This window comes from Blennius ocellaris, assembly GCF_963422515.1.
Source record: "Blennius ocellaris genome assembly, chromosome: 7".
Classification (NCBI taxonomy): domain Eukaryota; kingdom Metazoa; phylum Chordata; class Actinopteri; order Blenniiformes; family Blenniidae; genus Blennius; species Blennius ocellaris.
The window spans coordinates 3,962,708-3,981,004 of NC_137656.1; the positions used below are offsets into that span (position 1 = coordinate 3,962,708).

Here is an 18,297-nt window from a genome sequence, read left to right on the forward strand (position 1 = left end):
TCTTCATGTAAAAATCAACTTCGTTTTTCTGAATTAATAGCGTAAGTAAGTAATCTCAGTAAAATTCTATTGCGTTGTCCACATCGTATTCTTACATTTAATTACATTTCAGATCACTCTCCCTGTAGATGTAAAACCCTCGGGAACGTCCACCTTGTCCGTTTCCGGCATGTGTTTCTGAGCTTTTATTGTGAAATGCGGAAAAGGCTCCTGCGTGAGCCTCCCGAGTTTTGCTGGGTTTTTTAATTCGCTTGCGGAGCCGCGCTCAGATTGTCTTGCGGAGGTGTTCGAGCAGTTCATTATGGCACCGCTCGGATTAAAAGCCATCGTGGGAGAAAGTAAGAAGACTTTTAATTTCTAATATTCACCTATTGATCACGTCTTTTATTTAACTGTGCTTGACGCGGCGGTTTGAGGCGCGCGGCTGACCTGACGCTTATTTCCAAAGACGCGTAAAGTGACGCACTGCCATCCGGTTAATAAGCTTTTTATAAATGCTGCTTGAAGTGGCGACAGAAACTTTTTGGGTTCTGCTGTCGGGTCTATTTCCGTCGTGCGTAAAAAAAAAAAAAGGCGCACAGACGGTTGGAGACGTTTGGCTCGTCCGTTCGCCCTTTCTCCACATCTATACCAGTTTTTGATTATTAATAAACATAATGTAATTTTATGGCGTCCAACTAGGATATCCTTGTGGCTCTAGGTGTTGTTATCTGTGTGCGGAATGGGAGCATGGAGTCCTTGGTTCCATGGTTGGTTAAATCCTGCCCCGCTAATCTTTGTCTGCGCGGATTAAGCGCTTTGACATCATTCTGAGAGGAAGAGGAGGAAGAGAAGATCCCATTCTGACACAAGCCAAGCCAAGCTTTGTCTCACACTCTCCTCCCTGGGCCACACTTTCTTATTTGACAGTTGTTTTAAAAGGGCGCAGACGCGCTTTTTACGCACAGCGCGCACAAACCTCAGCGATTTATAGAAACCCAGGTTTTAATCCGGTGCCTTGTTTTTCTGGATTATTCTGGCTAATTTCATCCACAACTGGTCAATTCCATGAAAACGGGAAGCACGAACGGTCATTTTATTTCAAAATCAGCTATTGACATTTTTTTTAAAAATTAGAAATACCTGATATTTGGAATTAAATGTAGGAGTTTAGACGCAAACTGGTGTTACGTCACGGTAGAAGATGAAGAACGTAATAATATTTACTATAATATTTTTTAATAATTTACTACAATATTTATTATGTATAATTTCTATCATTTTAAATGCAATATGAAAACATAATGGAGCGTTTGACAGGTATATAAATTAAGATTCTTCCATCTACCACGCATGTTTTTTTTTTAACATTGATTTCTCATCCATTAATACATTATTGCCTGCAGCTGTTGAGATGAGAAGAGATGATATGAGACAAGACATGACAAGTCTTTATTGCACAGTCACACCTTTTGTAAAAATAGCACAATGAAATTTGCCCCTATACAACTGGCCTAAACCAACAAAACAAGGAAAAGGGACATAAAATTGTCACATGAGCACAAGCTTTACACCAAATACACCAGACCTGTCAAAATAAAAGTTATATACAATTATAAACTCCATTAAAAATGAACAAGAATAAAGAATAGTTAAACAGTGTAGAAAATGTCAAGATAAATCAAGTGCAGAATGAAGTGAAGCGACTCAGTGAAAAATGTAAAGTGCTGAGAATAGTTATCGTAAATTCTGTTGGTGTGGATTGAGACTCAAGTCATTAAGTTTTTGGGAGAATATTAACACGATATCAGTTCAAATAAACTGATATTTTGCAGCTTGGGGCGTTTCTGTTTCGCTTTAAACTGCTGAAGTTTTCCTTCATAATATCAAATCCATTACTTTCCACTTTAAAATGATTTAAATGTTAGAAGCCACCCTGTGAGTCTGATACTTTGTGGAGAAAAAAAAAAAAGACTGATATGCAAATATACTCACTCAAACTCTGAAAAAAATCCCACATCAACCCAAAGCTTAAAAAAATAAAATAAAATGTATATTATATGTACCAGAGAACCTGGAGGAAGTAAATCACAAGACAAAAACAAATACATAAATAAACTGGTTCAAAAATTATTTTTTATTCATTAACTTCTAAATCGATGTCAGGTGTAATTCTATGTGTGTCAAGGAATAAAGTTGAGACCTTTAGTCAGGAAATCTTCACTCTGGAGTTTTTCAAGGCGACATTTGACCAAGCAACTTCTATTTTTATTCAGGGGACTTTCTGTCATTAGACCTTCAGCCGAGCAACTTTTAACCAGGAGACGTTTATTCAGGATACAGTTTTAGACACGAGTCTTATATTCAGGAGACTTCTAGCCAGGTCAGGCAGGATGACTGAATGCCATTTGTAACCAAAACTTGACGTATTTCTTAGTTGTCTAATGGATTAGAACAGGGATGTCAAACTCATTTTAGTTGAGGGGCCACATCAACCTAACCTGACCTCTGCAGGGCCGAACAAGTCAAACGTAACATATTAAACTGCAGATATGGACAAATGTCAAAGTCTTTCCTTCTTTTGATCCTTTTGTAACTGCAAGAATTTGCCAGTCTATTCTGAAATATACATATTAAAGTTATTCAGATATTATTATATTTGCAAAAAAAAAAAAAAAAAAACCTCACTCACCTGTATCTGGATATCGCATGCTTATTCAGGATTAAAACAATTTGTCATCATCTGGAATTTTTTTGAGTTTACGTGTCTAAAGTATCACTTCACATAAATTGGACACCTTTATTGTGAAAGGTGTTGCATTATGTGATCTCCACAGATGCATTAATTAATTCTGACCAAGAGCGGTTTTGAATGTCATTTTTGCCGATCCAGTGTTTTTAGATCAGCCTCTGTCAGTTTTCATATTTATACTTTAAAAAAAATAAAAAAATAAAAAATCACATGGCGGGCCGCTTCTGGCCCCCGAGCCGCATGTTTGACACCCCTGGATTAGAACATGCTGAAACTGAAAAGTTGTGGTGGTTAAACAGAACCAAACTTCAGTTATCTGAACAGACACATAAAATCAATTTAACAAAAAAAGGAATTACATTTTGTACTCACACGCTTAAATTAGCATTGTCGACGCTGTTATTTGAAGCAAACCCAAGACGATTTTCTCCATTTGGTTATAAATTTAACCAAACTGTAGGAACACGAGCATGACAGATTATGGCGGCCTCTAGTGGTTGAATTTAGAAAGAGGACAGGAAGTGAAGCTTCGCCCACCATCCATCCATCCATTATGTAGAATGCACTAGATTAATAGAAAGGCCCTACAACGACAGGTGCCACAAAATAAAAGTTCCACCAACAAGTTCAAACCGACTCCACACTGGGTGACAACTTGACCGAGGTTCGGTTCTGTAATAATGTCACTGAGATGAGAAGATGCAGCATCACTTGTTAACCAACCGTCAAGAACGGCGATTAAAAAAACAACAACGGACTCATTCTGGGCCGTTAAAATACAGAAAGATAACGTGAAAATAAATGGAGCAGAGATTGAGAGCTCACCTTTGTGACAAGAGGTCAGAGCCAGTGTGGGACGTACCGAAGACAAAATAGACCAAATGACAATGAAAAGCATGAACGATGTGCAGTTTTTTCAAACGTGTCAACATTTTAGAAATGAAGAATTTAGTCCCACCTGTGTGGATTCTGCAGATACTATTCCTCGACACCTTGGAAAGAAAATTTGTCAAAGTTCCTCCTCTAACCCAGGATTTGAATGGGCTGAGTCAGAGAATTATGAACCAATCAGAGGCCGCCTTTCAAAACGTATCTCCCACAGTGTTTCATTTGACCAATCACGTCGCTCGTTACCGAACGTGATTCTAAACCTGAAGTCATGTGAGAGTTGTGAACTCGGGCTAATAATTTGCTATATTTTTGCAAAAAAATATGGTGAATTGAGGTCAAATTAGATGCTGACAGGTCCTGGTGGCCATTATAAACATATTTTAGAGGCTTTTAGCAACACGGCCGCTATTTGTTCAGACGTCTTTTCCAAAAATTGACCGGCTGGCTGCCTGAAACCTTCATCCTGGGACACACGTTATTTATTTTGATTTTCTTCTAGTTCCCTAAGTTTTTTTTTTAACCTTATTGCACAAATGGAGGAACATCTAAACAGTGCAAACAAACATAACAAAAACAAACAACTCTAACAGACGGTGCTCACAAATAATACATTCATATAATCTTGAGCTCTACGGTATGAATTTATAAAGAATGTAACTATATAAAATACAAATAATTTATTTTAAAAGATAGTATAAAAAAAAAAAAAAGAAAATACAAAAGGGACGAGAGAAGCACAGGGTCTCATTATTCTTTTTGGAATAGTTCTTTAAACAACTCAATAGTTTTATTGTTTTTTTTTGGTGTTTCTGTTACATAATGCTATAATGTGTTCTTTAAATTCGATATAAAACTTGACAAAAATTTGTGTTTACCGATTGATAAACTGCATTGGACACACATTGTTATCCTCTGGAGGACCTCCGCATGTGACGGTCGTGTCGGAGTCCCACTGTTACTGATAAAGTTTAGGATTAATCAATGGAAAGACGGAACGTGTTGGATCAATGGAAAGGCCTTACAAGGATAACGAGCGTGTGTGCGTGTGCGTGTGTGTGTGTGTGTGTGTGTGTGTGTGTGCGTGTGATGTCACATCCGCTGACACAGAAACAGCTCAGAAATAGCGGTGTGGGTGGGGGAGGGGAGGGGAGGGGGGGGGGGGGGTGTGTAAGAGGATTGGGGGCAGATTAGAGGGCGGCGATGGAGGGGGCGTGTCCGTCCTGTCACCGAGTGGCTTCCCCGGGACGGCACGGGCAAAATACACATAGGTAGAAACTGAGTACATCTCAGTTTCTACCTATCTACACTGTGTGTATATCAATTCTGTCAATTTACTCTATTTTTAGAGGATTTCTTTCTTTTTTTACAGGATTGTTTTATTTATTTATTTATTTATTTAAACTATTTTTTGTGCTCTTTTTTTGCTCTTGTTTAGATATTTACATATGTTTACATATTTTAATTCTTTAATTTGATCATTTCTGCACCTTTTTACCTTGAGCTGTTGTAAGTTTGTGTTTCCCCCTGGGGAGGAATAAAGCTCTATTCTATTCTATTCTATTAACGTGCCCGTCCTGTCACGTTTTTATCAATTCTGTCAATTTACTCTATTTTTAGAGGATTGCTTTTCTTACTGGATTGTTTTATTCTTTTTATTTTTACTTATTCTATTTTTTGTGCTCTTTTTGCTCTTGTTTAGATATTTACATATTTTAATTCTTTCATTTTATCATTTCTGCACCTTTTTACCTTGAGCTGTTGTAAGTTTGTGTTTCCCCCTGGGGAGGAATAAAGCTCTATTCTATTCTATTCTATTCTATAACCCCCGAACAAGAGGGGCTGAACGTCCGTGTCACTTCTTTTAACCGCGTCACACAGCGAAGGACTTCCCCGCGATCCGACGCCTCTGATTCGAATAAAACTGCCGCCGTCAGCCTCACGCAGAGTTCTAAACTGAAGGGTAACCTTCGCTGTCGCTCGGTCACACTTTTAATAATGCAGACCGGTCGTCCGTCACTCTTGACGTCTCTCTCATTTCTCCTCGTCTTCGTTGATAAGCCGACTGCTACAAATCACCGCTAATCTTGCACGAGCACGTTAACGTCACCTTGCTGTTTAAATAGATTAAATATAGGAGGCAGGGATATTTCGAAAGGGGTTCAACACATATCAGCTTTGTTTGCTTTATTATTAGTATTGCATTGGTATTGGCATCATATTGCAACAGTATCAGTATTATCAATATCAGCTTAGGTTTCACTCGGTATCGGCTCGGAAAGAAAATCTGTGGCGTTTCACATCATTAACTTCATATTTGCCCAATAAAAACCTCCCATCCACTCTCCCGCTGACACCAGGAGGCATGTGCAACGTTAACTAATGAAATGAGGAGGCTAAGCAAGTCGTGTGTGCAGCTGGTGCTCATGGGAAATACAGTTCCTCTGTGTTAAACTGGGACGGGTTGTAAAAGTTTCTCACTGTGTAAAAGATACAAAAAGAGAACGAAAGAGAGCGAAGGTTTCCACTCGTGGTTCTTTCATGATGGAGACAGAACAGATACAATGATCTCGATTCCTCAAAGGGCGGCATGAAAAAGAACTCAAACGGAATATTTCCACGTCGTAGCAGCGCACGTTGATGTTTCTCCTTCTCTTTGTTGCAGAGATAATGAATGACGTCATCAAGAAGGCCCGGGAAAAAGGAAAATGGAAGGTAGAGTTCAGTTCCTGTGTTCCTGTGTTCCTGTGAAAAACATCGTCTAATAAAGAGTTTTCCCAATGTTTCATCCTGATGTTCCTCTTTGGGCGGCTGCAGGTGCTGGTGGTGGATAAGCTGAGCATGAGGATGATCTCCTCCTGCTGCAAGATGACAGACATCATGTCCGAGGGAATCACCAGTGAGTACAGGTCACGTTGAGACGACGGGAAAAGTGTTTTCACTTCAGCTTGAAATCATCCAATAACAGTGATACAACACAGTTTTCTCAACTCACTTTTGCAGAGGAAAAAAAAGAGAGAAAAAAGAACTTTTCTACACGAGCAAGCATTGAGCAAGGCGGAAATAAAAACTGCCTTTAAACAGGAAGAAACCTTTGCAGAGGAGAGACTAACTGCAGTAAAAGTCTCCCAGCAGCTGAGCGAGAAAACGAACCAGGATGTCCTGAACAACCCCAACGTGGAAGTTTTTCTTTATGTGATGTCTTGTTTTTATTGTTTCCTGCACTGTACCTGCAATTATATAACCCGGGGTAGTTTTTTTGTCCGTCCATCCTAGGGGGTCCCGGCAGCAGTAGAGACAATAATAAAGCCCAGACATCTCTGTGTCCCACAACTTCCACGTCACTTCCAGACCAAAACCAGAGATCGAGTCTCTCCAGAGAGTTCTGGGCCGTCCCCGGGGCCCCTTCCCAGTCCAATCTACCCAAAATACTTAAACTTCTCCACGTGGGGAAGGTGGTCCCCCTACCTGGACGGAGCGCGCCGTCCTTTTCTGTGAGAAAAACATGGGAGTCTGATTTGGAGGTGCTGATTTGCATCTCAACCACTTTCTCTCGGCCGTTGACACGAAGTGGGTCAGGATTAACAGGTTTCCAGGTCTGTGCGAAAACGTCCTTAGAAATATATTACCACCTTATTATGGGCACGTCGATCTGAACAGTCAGAAAAACTTGTCACGCATCATACGAACTGGACAAGACAACAGAGTATTAAACTGGACAATGACCAAACGAGACGTACGAACGACGTACTTTACTCCCTGACTTCTGATCTCACGAAGCTGATGGATGATATGTTTCCTTCCATCCGCAGTCGTAGAAGACATCAACAAGCGGCGCGAGCCTCTGCCCAGCATGGAGGCCATCTACCTGATCACACCTTCAGACGAGGTAAACGACGCAGCGCCTCCGTCAAATTGCAAACTTGTACGTTTTTGAGCCACTTGGGGGCTTTAACCTTCGGGTGACTTCTGTTTCAGTCTGTGGACGGTCTGATAGACGACTTCAGAGACCCCCAGTCCCCGAGATACAGGGCAGCCCACGTCTTCTTCACCGACAGTGAGTAAATCCACTCCACAGCTCCTGCAGTTACAGGATCACCTCTCCGTCAACATGATTCAGACCTCAGATTGTCCTGTTCACACAGTCAGGCGTAAACTTAACCTTTGACGCTCTCAAATTAAGCCTCATGTTATTTATTCCTTCATCTGAATCAAGGCTCACCTATAATAATCCAATCTTTCACAGAATGCATCACAATTCTTTGTTTGTTTGGGTTTTTTTTTTTTTATTCTTGTTAAATTTCACAATAACATTTCGAGCTTTTGTCACTCAATTGCACAGCTTCCATAACGGTTTCCACCAACAGCTCAGTAAATCATCAGTAATGACAATAAATCTCTGCAGCCATCCCAGACTCTTTGTTTGGACTGTTGACCAAATCCCGCGCCTCCAAAGCCATGAAGGCCTTGACCGAGATCCACATCGCCTTCCTGCCCTATGAATCTCAGGTGAGACTCGTTTGATTTGATTTGATTTTGAGATTGCCAAATTAAGAGAAGGAGGCTTTTTGGTTTTTTTCCCCAGTTGTGGTTTGGGGAGAGAATTGAGGAAAAAAGACAGACAGAATCTACACTCGGGTTAAACTTTGAAGGGTTACGCAATAATCTACTCCGTAGAGGAAGCTCATTCAGAAGAAGCCTGTGAGGTTTCTGACTTTGGTTAAAAATGTTTGTGTGGCCATGTTCTCACTTCACAGTGTTTTTTCAGATCAGTTCCACCTTTAGAAAGACAGGTCCTCACAAGGGAACTTTGAAAACATTGTCCCCATACATCAAATAAATCAGTATGTGTGTGTAATCATGGAGGCCATTGAAAGCAGGAAGATCAATCAAATGAGCACGTTCAAGAGATACTGACTTGTCATACGGGAACACATAAACGTGACAAATAGAGTAATTTGCTCACATTTTCGAGGCCACATGTTTGACAAGATTCTGACATTTTGTATTTTTCGACAGGTTAAGTGTGTCTGCATCATTATCTGTGTGACGTGAGGTGATGACAGTTGTTGTGTTAACAGAAGAATAAGGTTTTGTTGAGCGATGAATTATCGCGGTTAGCGGCTGAAGCCTCCGATGTCTATGTTTTTATTTTAAATGAAGAGTGAATCAATTCAAATTCTTTCTACCAAAGTAACTAGTAGCCTATAGCCTGCAATCCTTTTTTTGTATATTTCTCAAATATGTGCACACAAGCTAATACTATGGTGTTGAACAAATCATATTATATAATGCAGGTTTTCCTTCCTGTTTGAGGATAGAAAAAACATTTAAGGACCAAAAGCGAATGTCGGTACCTGACGACAAGCTGATGGGCGTTTTGTGTCTGATCAGCTGAAGCCTTCAATCCTCTGCTGTTGTTCTGCAGTTTTAATCCCCCAAGAGAGGGAGGGAGGGAGGGATGGAGGGAGGGAGGCAACATCGCAGCCCCGTCCCCCCCTGCGTCTGATAGGCTGATGGACGCAGCGCTCCTGCTCTGCAGCCAATAGGAGCACAGTTAGGATGTGTGACAAGAGAAGAGCTCAGGGATTGTTTTCGTGCGATGGAGTCAGAAACAGATGGGTGCATGCGTTTCTGTGTGAAGGTTTAATTAGTGTCGACTTCCGAAGGACAACATTTGTTTGTTTATTAGTCTCCTTGTCAACAAATTACAGCCCATGTTGAAATTGTCTCATGTTGCTGAATGTCTTTATTTAGGTAAATATGAAAGACAAAACGAGAATCAAGTGAAGTAATGGGGGGAAAAAATAGGCCCAGTTCATTAAAAGATTGTTTTTGATTGCTCTTCCTGGTCAGGCCCCGCCCCACATCAACCAATCACAATTAGCCACATACAGCTTGCTCAAATTAACTAAGTGATAGAAACATAAAAGGACAAGAGGATGAAGATTTTATTTAAAGTTAAGACACTGAGGCTGCCGAGACTTCATTTTATGAACCCGTTTATGTATCTTAGAAAATTTCATACAGAAAAATCCATTGTTGTTTCCATGTTTTAGGATCCATAGACTTGTGGAATCTTATGCTGACTGCTATCAGTCGGGAGCATTCCTTTTGGTTTTTCCTTTATATATGCTTGCGATACTAACTTCTGGTTTTCGCGCGATTGTTTCTCTCTTTGCTGTTAAAAGGTCTTCTCCCTGGATAAAGTGGATGCCTTTCAGGACTTCTACAGCCCCTTCAAGGCTGACGTGAAGAACAACATGTTGGAGCGCTGCGCCGAGCAGATCGCCACCCTCTGTGCCACGCTCAAAGAGTATCCGGGAGTTCGATACAGAGCGTGAGAACAATGATGACGACAATGATTGGGGGGGGGGGGGGACATTTCCATCCACAATGTGACGCAACTTAGAGTAACATACGGTCGCAAAGAGCTGCATTCAATACCACTACTGCTTTACATTTTCCATACTATACTTACAGATTATAAAGTCAATATTTAAATTACAGTTCAAACTGCTTCCACTATTTTTTTTTTTTGAGAACAAAAAAGTTTTGGGGATGTTCGGTAAATACTAATATCATCTGCATATCTGCAATCTCTTCAGGGAGTACAAAGACTGCGCCGTTCTCGCTCAGATGCTCCAGGAGAAGCTGGACGGATACAAAGCGGATGATCCCACCATGGGAGAGGTGAGCAAGCGAAGCCGGTTCTACAGAAGTTTAGTTTATTTATTTAATTCATTGTGGAAAAAAAAACAACAAAAAAACAAATTCAATATAATACATTACGGAACAAAAGTTTTTGAATTCTTGAATGAAAAGGAGCACATAGAAGATTAAATTGTATTTTTTGCCCGTTAATCTCAATTAATCCTCCTCATTGAAAATGAAAAGCAAATAGCAATAGGTCAGAAATAGGTCCCTAATAATTATACAGTCTGATCAGCCACTCTCACTTCTATCAGTTATGTTTCTAAAAAAAAAACCACATTTATTCTTCTACATCCTTTGTTTGCCTTGTTTCAATCACTCTCTAAAATCTACTTTGTGTTTTAGATTATTTTTGAGTGCTTGTCTAGATGAATCCATAACTGGAGGCCTGTCAGCAAAATAAATGCAGCGTTCCCTTACTTTGGCCCCATTTTTTTTTCCTTTCTCAGATTTGTGTTCCTTTTAAGTTATAATTACCTTCTCTTTGTAATTTGTCACAGATAAAAAAAACAAAAAACAGAAAAAAAACATGAATTAAATCTTTGTGAAGCTATAAATGTAATCTATGACGTGCAGGTTACGTAGCACATTGTTTGCTCGGTGTGAGCGTGAGTGAATCCTGACCTCCATGTCTGCTGCGCTCCCACGTCGCCCTCAGGGTCCGGACAAGAGTCGCACTCAGCTCCTCATTCTGGATCGTGGCTTCGACCCCGTCTCGCCTCTGCTGCACGAGCTCACCCTGCAGGCCATGGCCTACGACCTGCTGGGCGTCGAGAACGACGTCTACAAGTAAAAACACACGAGATTACTGATGTATATATTAAGACATGTGTCATTACTCTGAAGAAAAATCCGTTCGCAGTTGACTATCAGTGTCATAACACTGGTGCATAGTATTATATTCCTGAAACAGCATTAGTGATTGACAACTGAAGTTTCTATGAACTGTGACTCCGTCAGGTTTGAGACCAGCGGGATGGGAGAAACCCGGACGAAGGAGGTCTTACTGGACGAGGACGACGACCTGTGGATGTCCCTGAGACACAAACACATCGCCGAGGTGTCCAAGTGAGTCCCTCCCCGCCTCGTCCTCCACACGTGCACACTGCGGACGCAGAGAGCGTCTTCGACTCCTCAAACTGTCCCTTCTTTGCGTCTCTGCAGCGCCGTGACTCGCTCCCTCAAAGACTTCTCCGCCAGCAAAAAGATGAACACGGGCGAAAAGGTAAAGGACCTTCAACACGTCTCTGCTTCGGTTCCAGGGTCTGTTGTTACGAGTCTGTCCGTCACGCAGTCACGATGAAGTGGAAGCACCCAAAGTCTCAAGCTCAGCCTTTTATCGTCGCCCAGCGTCTGGTTAATCCCAGACGACTGGAGTTGAAGTCTCAAAGGCAACATATGTAAATGCACTAAACCCCTAATCCAGGAGAGGGCCACGAAGAGAAGACCAAAGTCTTACAGCAACAAGAAGCAAAGCAAAGGCCCATGTCTGGTTGTTTTATTTGGGACTGTGAAAATGGAAGTTTTATTTTTTTCATTGCACTGAAATGTTCTCGTTCTCCATTTGATCAAAGCACAAAGATGATAAATGAGGGGAAAAACCGTTAAGAGCAGAAGATTACCTGAAATATGGAATCTCAATGGCGGCGCACTAAAGCCTCATTTCGGTGCGTCTCCTCCGGATGCAAGTAACGTACCCACCTGTTCCCTCGCACATTTGTATGGGTTCCATAAGGAGGAGCAACACCGCATCTGGAGGAGGAGGAGAGTCAGTGGGAGGATGTTCAGAACTGGTGGAACAACGCAGCAGAGTTCGGTCTAATTGTGCTTTGCCTTACCGTGCCATACCGATGCTGTTCCTATTATTTTGCTAAAATCCCTGTGGAAATGAGCCATATGTCTTCATCCAATCAAAGATATATTTTCCAAAGTAATACTCCCTGACCAGTGACCACCAACGTTCTGTTAAAAATAACAAAATAAATGAATTTAGATCCTTTGTCTGGCACTTGAAACACCACTCTGTTGGTTTGTGACAACTTCCTGTGATATTTCCCTGTTAAGATTCCTGGGATGGTTCCTGGTAATCAGATAAAGTTTATGAGTGGTTCCTGGTACTTAGAAAAGATTCTCCTGATAGTTCCTGGTACTTGAAGAACGCTCCTGTGATGGTCCCGAGTACATGTGGAAGAGTTCTTGTAGTTACTTGAGGAAAGACGTTTTGTCGATTCCTGTAATAATTCCATTTCTTGAGGAAAGACCATCTGATCGTTTCTGGTACTTTGGCAGGATTCTCCTCATGTACTTTGTACTTGAACTCCCGTGAGTGTTCCTAACACTAGAGAATTGGTCATGTGATGCTTCCTGGTACACGGGGACAGTTCCTATGATAGTTCCTGGTACTTGGATAAGGTTTCTGTGACGGTTGGTGGTGCTTGGGGATTCATTCCTGAATGGTTCCAGTTACATGAGGTTACTCGAATAAAGATGCTGTGATGGTTCTTGGTACTAGGTGAAAGGTTCTGTGGTCAAAATGCCATTTCAGTGTCACCTGCTAACTTCAAAGTTTTTGGACGGTTTGGAGGAAAACATGCAAACTCTACTCGGACAATTCCCAAAGTCTGGACTCTTAACTCCCGGTGATGCTTGATTTACACCCAAAAAATTCATTTGCTCACTTTCTTGTTCAATGTATTAGTGGAAACATAAAATATTGCCTAAGTGTACCGAGTTTTCTCGTGATGGATTTAGACCTTTCACGATGTCTTGACGTGTTTTCTTCTGTCCTCCAGACCACCATGAAGGAGCTGTCGCAGATGCTGAAGAAGATGCCTCAGTACCAGAAGGAGCTCAGCAAGGTAGAGCCGAAGTCTTATTGAACAAAAATGTTCATCCTGAATAGAAAAAATGTGCAGATTTAACAGAGATACAGAAATTACACTCTTTCCAAATCTTCATATCTCTCAAAAACCTGTGAATAAAGTAAACAAAGTCAGCTGATGTTTCATGATTGGTCCTCCAATAAAGAACAAGAAGTGTTTTTAATAGATATAATTTTAAATGGAATATCTTTAACTCCCTTCTTTTACCATATAAAATCAGGATGTCTGTAATTTATCAGGCTTTTGTACAAAATATCAGTATTGTATTGGTATTATGTCAGTTTGATATCTGTATCAACATCTTTTACTCCTACTTTCAGTTCATGGGCCACATTTTGATTTTGGCTGATAATGGCTTGGATCAGTAAGACAAGAGTGTAATAACTTGTAAATAACAATAATTCTAATTGTTTTCCATTGTGTGAAGACAGATCGGGACTTTTACTTTGACATCTTTTCACGAAACACGAATAAGCAGGCTATTTAAACTTTGGTTGAAAGATGTTGTTTTCAACAATTTGTTCTGCTGCAGACTTTAGTGAAAAGTCCAAAATCCTCTTCCTTATATTGTTCTCTCTGAATTTTGTTTTATTTAAACAATGTAACACCACTTTGTGCCTTATTAGAAAAATCTTTTCAGGTTAATGTGGGAACAACATCTCAAGCTCCACAGTATTTGTAACCTTCTGCACATATTTTTATTTTTTTTACAAATGCACAATGAATTATGGATTTAATGTTGATGTTAGTTCTCGCTATGCTTCACCTCCGATCATCGGCTCTACATTTTTTTTTCTGCGTTTCCATTGACTGGTAGCATCTTTAGCTCGTAGCAGAGACGCTGCAGAGCTTTGTGAAGCCGTCACCCCATGTGACTAAAGACGTGTTCTCTTCTCTCTGAGCTCAGTACTCCACCCACCTCCACCTGGCGGAGGACTGCATGAACCGCTACCAGGGGACCGTGGACAAGCTGTGCCGTGTGGAACAGGTAACACACACACACACACACACACTTGGCTCCACTTTTCGAAAACGCTCAGTCCCTGTGTATTGCTCTCTGCTGCAGACATTCTTCAGAATGATGTTTTGTAAATGTGAAACTGTTCTGACACGGAAATTCCAAAACAATACGTTTTCACTTTACAAAGTGTCCTTTTAAAGGAGAGATTCTCAACCAGTGGAGCCCGATCTCCACTGGGTGGCGCCAAAGACTCACGAGGCGGAGGGTCATGAAGCCTTCTTGATTTTAAGGGATTTTTTTTATGTCTGAAAAATAGGAGTTAGCATTTAATTGATTCATGTCACAGAACTACAAATATAAGCATTTGCATTAAAAGTGTATAATTTAGCCAAAAAAATATATTTTTAAATACTATTTTTGGATTAAAGATTCAAAAGTATTGCGAGGGTACGCCTTGAACGTGAACATCCTGTCTCCACTATACACTACAGTAAACACACAAGGGAAAAATCGTGAAAACCAAATGAGTTAAATAGAAAACTGTACGGCCTGATAGAAGTCATGGGACAAAATTCTAGCTGGGAATAAAAGTTGTGAATCACTGCATCAAAGAATTTCATAGTAACCCAACTGCTCTGACTTCATGCTTCTATAACTGAAATTGTCAAAAATGATAAAGAGACTGAGAAAATTTGAAAAAAAACAACATCTGTCGTGCTGTATTTTCATTTTGTTTCCGTCTCTGTGTGGTTTGAAGGATCTGGCCATGGGGACGGACGCAGAGGGCGAGAAAATCAAGGACCCCATGAGACTCATCGTCCCCATCCTGCTGGACGCCAACGTCAGCGTGAACGACAAGATCCGCATCATCCTGCTCTACATCTTCCTCAAGAACGGTCAGACATCCCGCCAGCAGATCAGTGGATGCAGATGTTCATTTAGACTTGTGTGTTAAATTGGTGTCGTGTTTCGTTCCTGCGACACAAATCCATTTTTAAAAATTATTTCAGTTTGCACGCTTGTACTGTGTTTTGTTACCGTGCATGCTCTTGAGCATTTGTGTGTGTGTGTGTGTGTGCGTGTGTGTGTGTGTGCTGCATGATGCATCAGGAGTGACTGAGGAGAACCTGTGTAAGCTCCTCCAGCATGCCAACATCCCACCTGAGGACAGTGACATCATTTCCAACATGGCCCACATGGGCGTTCCCATTATCTCTGAGGTGAGCTGCGATCACCGCCACCACGAGGTTCCTCGGAAAAGCGACGCAGGCGTCGACAAACGCCGCTCAGGGGAGGAAGTCGTGACTGTAAATGACTTAGTGGCCACGGTTACTGAAGTTACTTCTGTTTACGGTGAAAACGGACACAAACTGTCCGTCTGACGGCTCGTTTACACGACGACGGCGCATGTATTGTTGTGCGCGTGGCATGCCTATTACATAGTTTTCAGTGTTTTTTTCCGTTTCCAAGGAAACGGACCTCATTTTCAAAACATTGCAGTGTAAACAGGAAACTTTTTTCGGAAACAGAAACACAAAAACGACACGTTTTCACTTGAAGCGTTGTCTTGTTGAAATTAAGGCCAAATACACGAAACCAGCCGTCAGCTTCAGCAATAGCCAACGCTGTTTATTTATCGGTTACTATTTAACTAAACTCCTGTTTCATGGAAGAGGAGGAACCGTCACTTGATGTAATGGAAACTATAAAGAAGTCACGTTTCTAACGACAGAAAGTTTTGTCTTGTTTGGGGCCCAAAGTTTATTAGGAAAATAATTATAGAACAGGCAAACAACGCAGTTTTGTTTTAATGAACTGTATGATAGTGTTTGTACAAGTGTTGGCATTGTAATAATGTGTTATAAAGTAGTTCATTACTCTAATGTCACTACTTCTGCCAGTAAACGTGAACGTAACTGATGACTGAAATTAATTTTTTCAAAATTACATTTTCTAAAGTATCAGTGGCTTGTTTCTTTCATATTGTGTAGCTATTTTTTTATTTTTTATTTGCAAGAACATTAAAATCAGTGTTTCTTCTTTTTAATGAAACTAGTACTCACCACTGTAAAATAAATCCGCACGGCGCTGCTTGACACCCAGACTGGCCAAAGAAAGGAAACATTACTTTACCAAGTAACCAGTTACTTTTTATTTGCGGTTAAAAAAAAAAAAGTTACTTAATTTCAACATCAAATTTCAATCGTACATCAGCTTGAGTGTTTAAAAACTACGTAGTCTGTCTAATGTGACGTTACTCTGTAATGTGAAGTTACTCTGTAATGTGAAGCAACTCGAGTAATGGAAAACTCACTTCCTCCCAGGGAACCGTCAAGAAAGCCAAGAAGCCCGACCGTAAGGAGCGGATCAGTGAGCAGACCTACCAGCTGTCCCGGTGGACGCCGCTCGTCAAGGATCTCATCGAGGTACCGCCAGGCTGCGCAACGTAGCTACTTGCTAACATGCTGCACGCGCATCCGAATACCTGAACATTCACCACCGTCACATCCAAAAACACTGATACGAATAATGGCCGTCAGCACAAATGACTGGCTCATCCGTAGGTGCTAGCGTGATGCTAGGTAGATAGCGTGTTTGTCGCCGCGTTTGGGGGGTGTTGTAGCGTCGTGATATGGGTTTACCGGTGAGACGGACGAAACGTTGGCGAGTCCTTCGGGTACAAACTTTCACGTGTACTCCACCAGGATGCCATCGAGGACAAACTGGACCCCAAGCTGTACCCATACATTTCCCAGCGACAAGTATCGGCCAAAGCCAGCGCCCCCTCGAGGTGAGTAGGAGTAGCGCGGGTGGCCGAGTGCAGCCATGTTTGGAGTTTCAGTGTGACACACGGTCCCGTTTCCATGACAACGTTTCAAGTGAAAATTGAGAGAGCTTAAAAGAAAAACAAACAAAAAAACGTTGCCGTGTAAAACGGGGCTTAAACTTGTGAGCGGATGTTCACTGCCGTTCCTTGTCCAGTAGCAGCGCTCGCTACGGTAACTGGCACAAGAACCGGGGGCCCACGGAGATGAAGACGGGCCCCCGGATCATCGTGTTCGTCATCGGGGGCATGGCGTACAGCGAGATCCGCTGCGTGTACGAGGTCACGCAGGCCAACGGGAAGTGGGAGGCGCTGATCGGTGAGTTCAGTCTGAAAGGTCCAGATGATGAGTCTGATTCCTGCAGAGGATCTCCGTGCTTTTGTGTTGCGTTATGGGAAGCGGCGCTCTCGGGATCGTTGAAGTCTTTTTTTTTTTTTAAACCAGAAAGACGTGATTTTTCTGTGTTTCTGACCTGGTTGGGTTGAAACCTGGACCCTCGCTGAGCTCTGAGGGTTTTGTCCCCTGTAGGTTCCACACACATCCAAACCCCCCCTAAGTACCTAAAGGAACTGCAGCACCCAGACTTCCTGGACCCCAACGCCGCCGCGGAGGGCAGCGAGGAGCCGCCTGCAGAGTGAAGAAAAGTAAAAACTCAGTGCCCCCCCCACCCCTCCCTTGTGTTCACCAGTCCCACTGTGAGGTTGCCCTTGTTTGTGGATGAACTGCCCCTGGTCTGATCGTGGTGTTGTTTTCACTTTGTTTGCTTTATTCTTCTGTCTCTAAACTCCTTCCTGTTTATGTGGTAGATTTGTGGCTCCACTGTTTCAATGTTGTTCTAGTTTTGTGGTCATATTAACATAATTTTTGCTTTCTTACTTTTTTTTTGCACATTTATGGTCTTTTTGTTTGGGGGGTCACTTCAAGCAAGGGGTTAATTGATGGGCCATCCAGAATGGAACCTACATGCCATTCATGGACCCTAAACTTGACTCCTAGCCCTATGCCTCAACAAAAAACAACAACTGCTTTTGTGTATTCCATGAGTAAGGATCCGGTCTGACTGGAGAAAAGTGAGCGTGAGCTCATGTTCTAGTTGGTCGCTAGATGGTGTTATATTGTAAATAATTGTATACAATTTTGTGGCATCAATGTTCTTACCCGAACAAGTGGAACTCAAGATACATGAGCTCTGCCCTGTAAAATTACCGTCAGACGCCATTTTCTTTCTCCTCGTAACCACTCCCAGAAAACAAACCTAGCTCATTAGCATTTAAAGGTACAGACACAGAAACAGCC

General features: G+C 41.7%; 1 protein-coding gene across 3 annotated transcripts; it reads left to right on the forward strand.

Moving 5' to 3' along the window:
- Positions 1-301: 301 nt before the first annotated feature.
- On the forward strand, positions 302-17,639 carry stxbp1b (syntaxin binding protein 1b; the record flags this gene model as incomplete). 3 transcript variants are annotated; one of them, XM_080500149.1, is made up of 19 exons in its annotated part: positions 302-338; positions 6,285-6,334; positions 6,437-6,518; positions 7,432-7,508; positions 7,598-7,676; positions 8,025-8,128; positions 9,811-9,959; positions 10,228-10,312; positions 10,992-11,122; positions 11,294-11,401; positions 11,498-11,558; positions 13,126-13,191; positions 14,123-14,203; positions 14,934-15,072; positions 15,287-15,396; positions 16,501-16,602; positions 16,882-16,967; positions 17,159-17,319; positions 17,530-17,639. In XM_080500149.1, the coding sequence occupies 19 exons, from the start codon at positions 302-304 to the stop codon at positions 17,637-17,639; spliced, it is 1,818 nt and encodes a 605-aa protein (XP_080356275.1). The 3 variants fall into 3 exon arrangements, with proteins under 3 accessions (XP_080356275.1, XP_080356276.1, XP_080356277.1); XM_080500150.1 differs by having other exon boundaries at positions 17,162-17,319; XM_080500151.1 differs by having other exon boundaries at positions 17,165-17,319.
- Between the last annotated feature and the right edge of the window lie 658 nt (positions 17,640-18,297).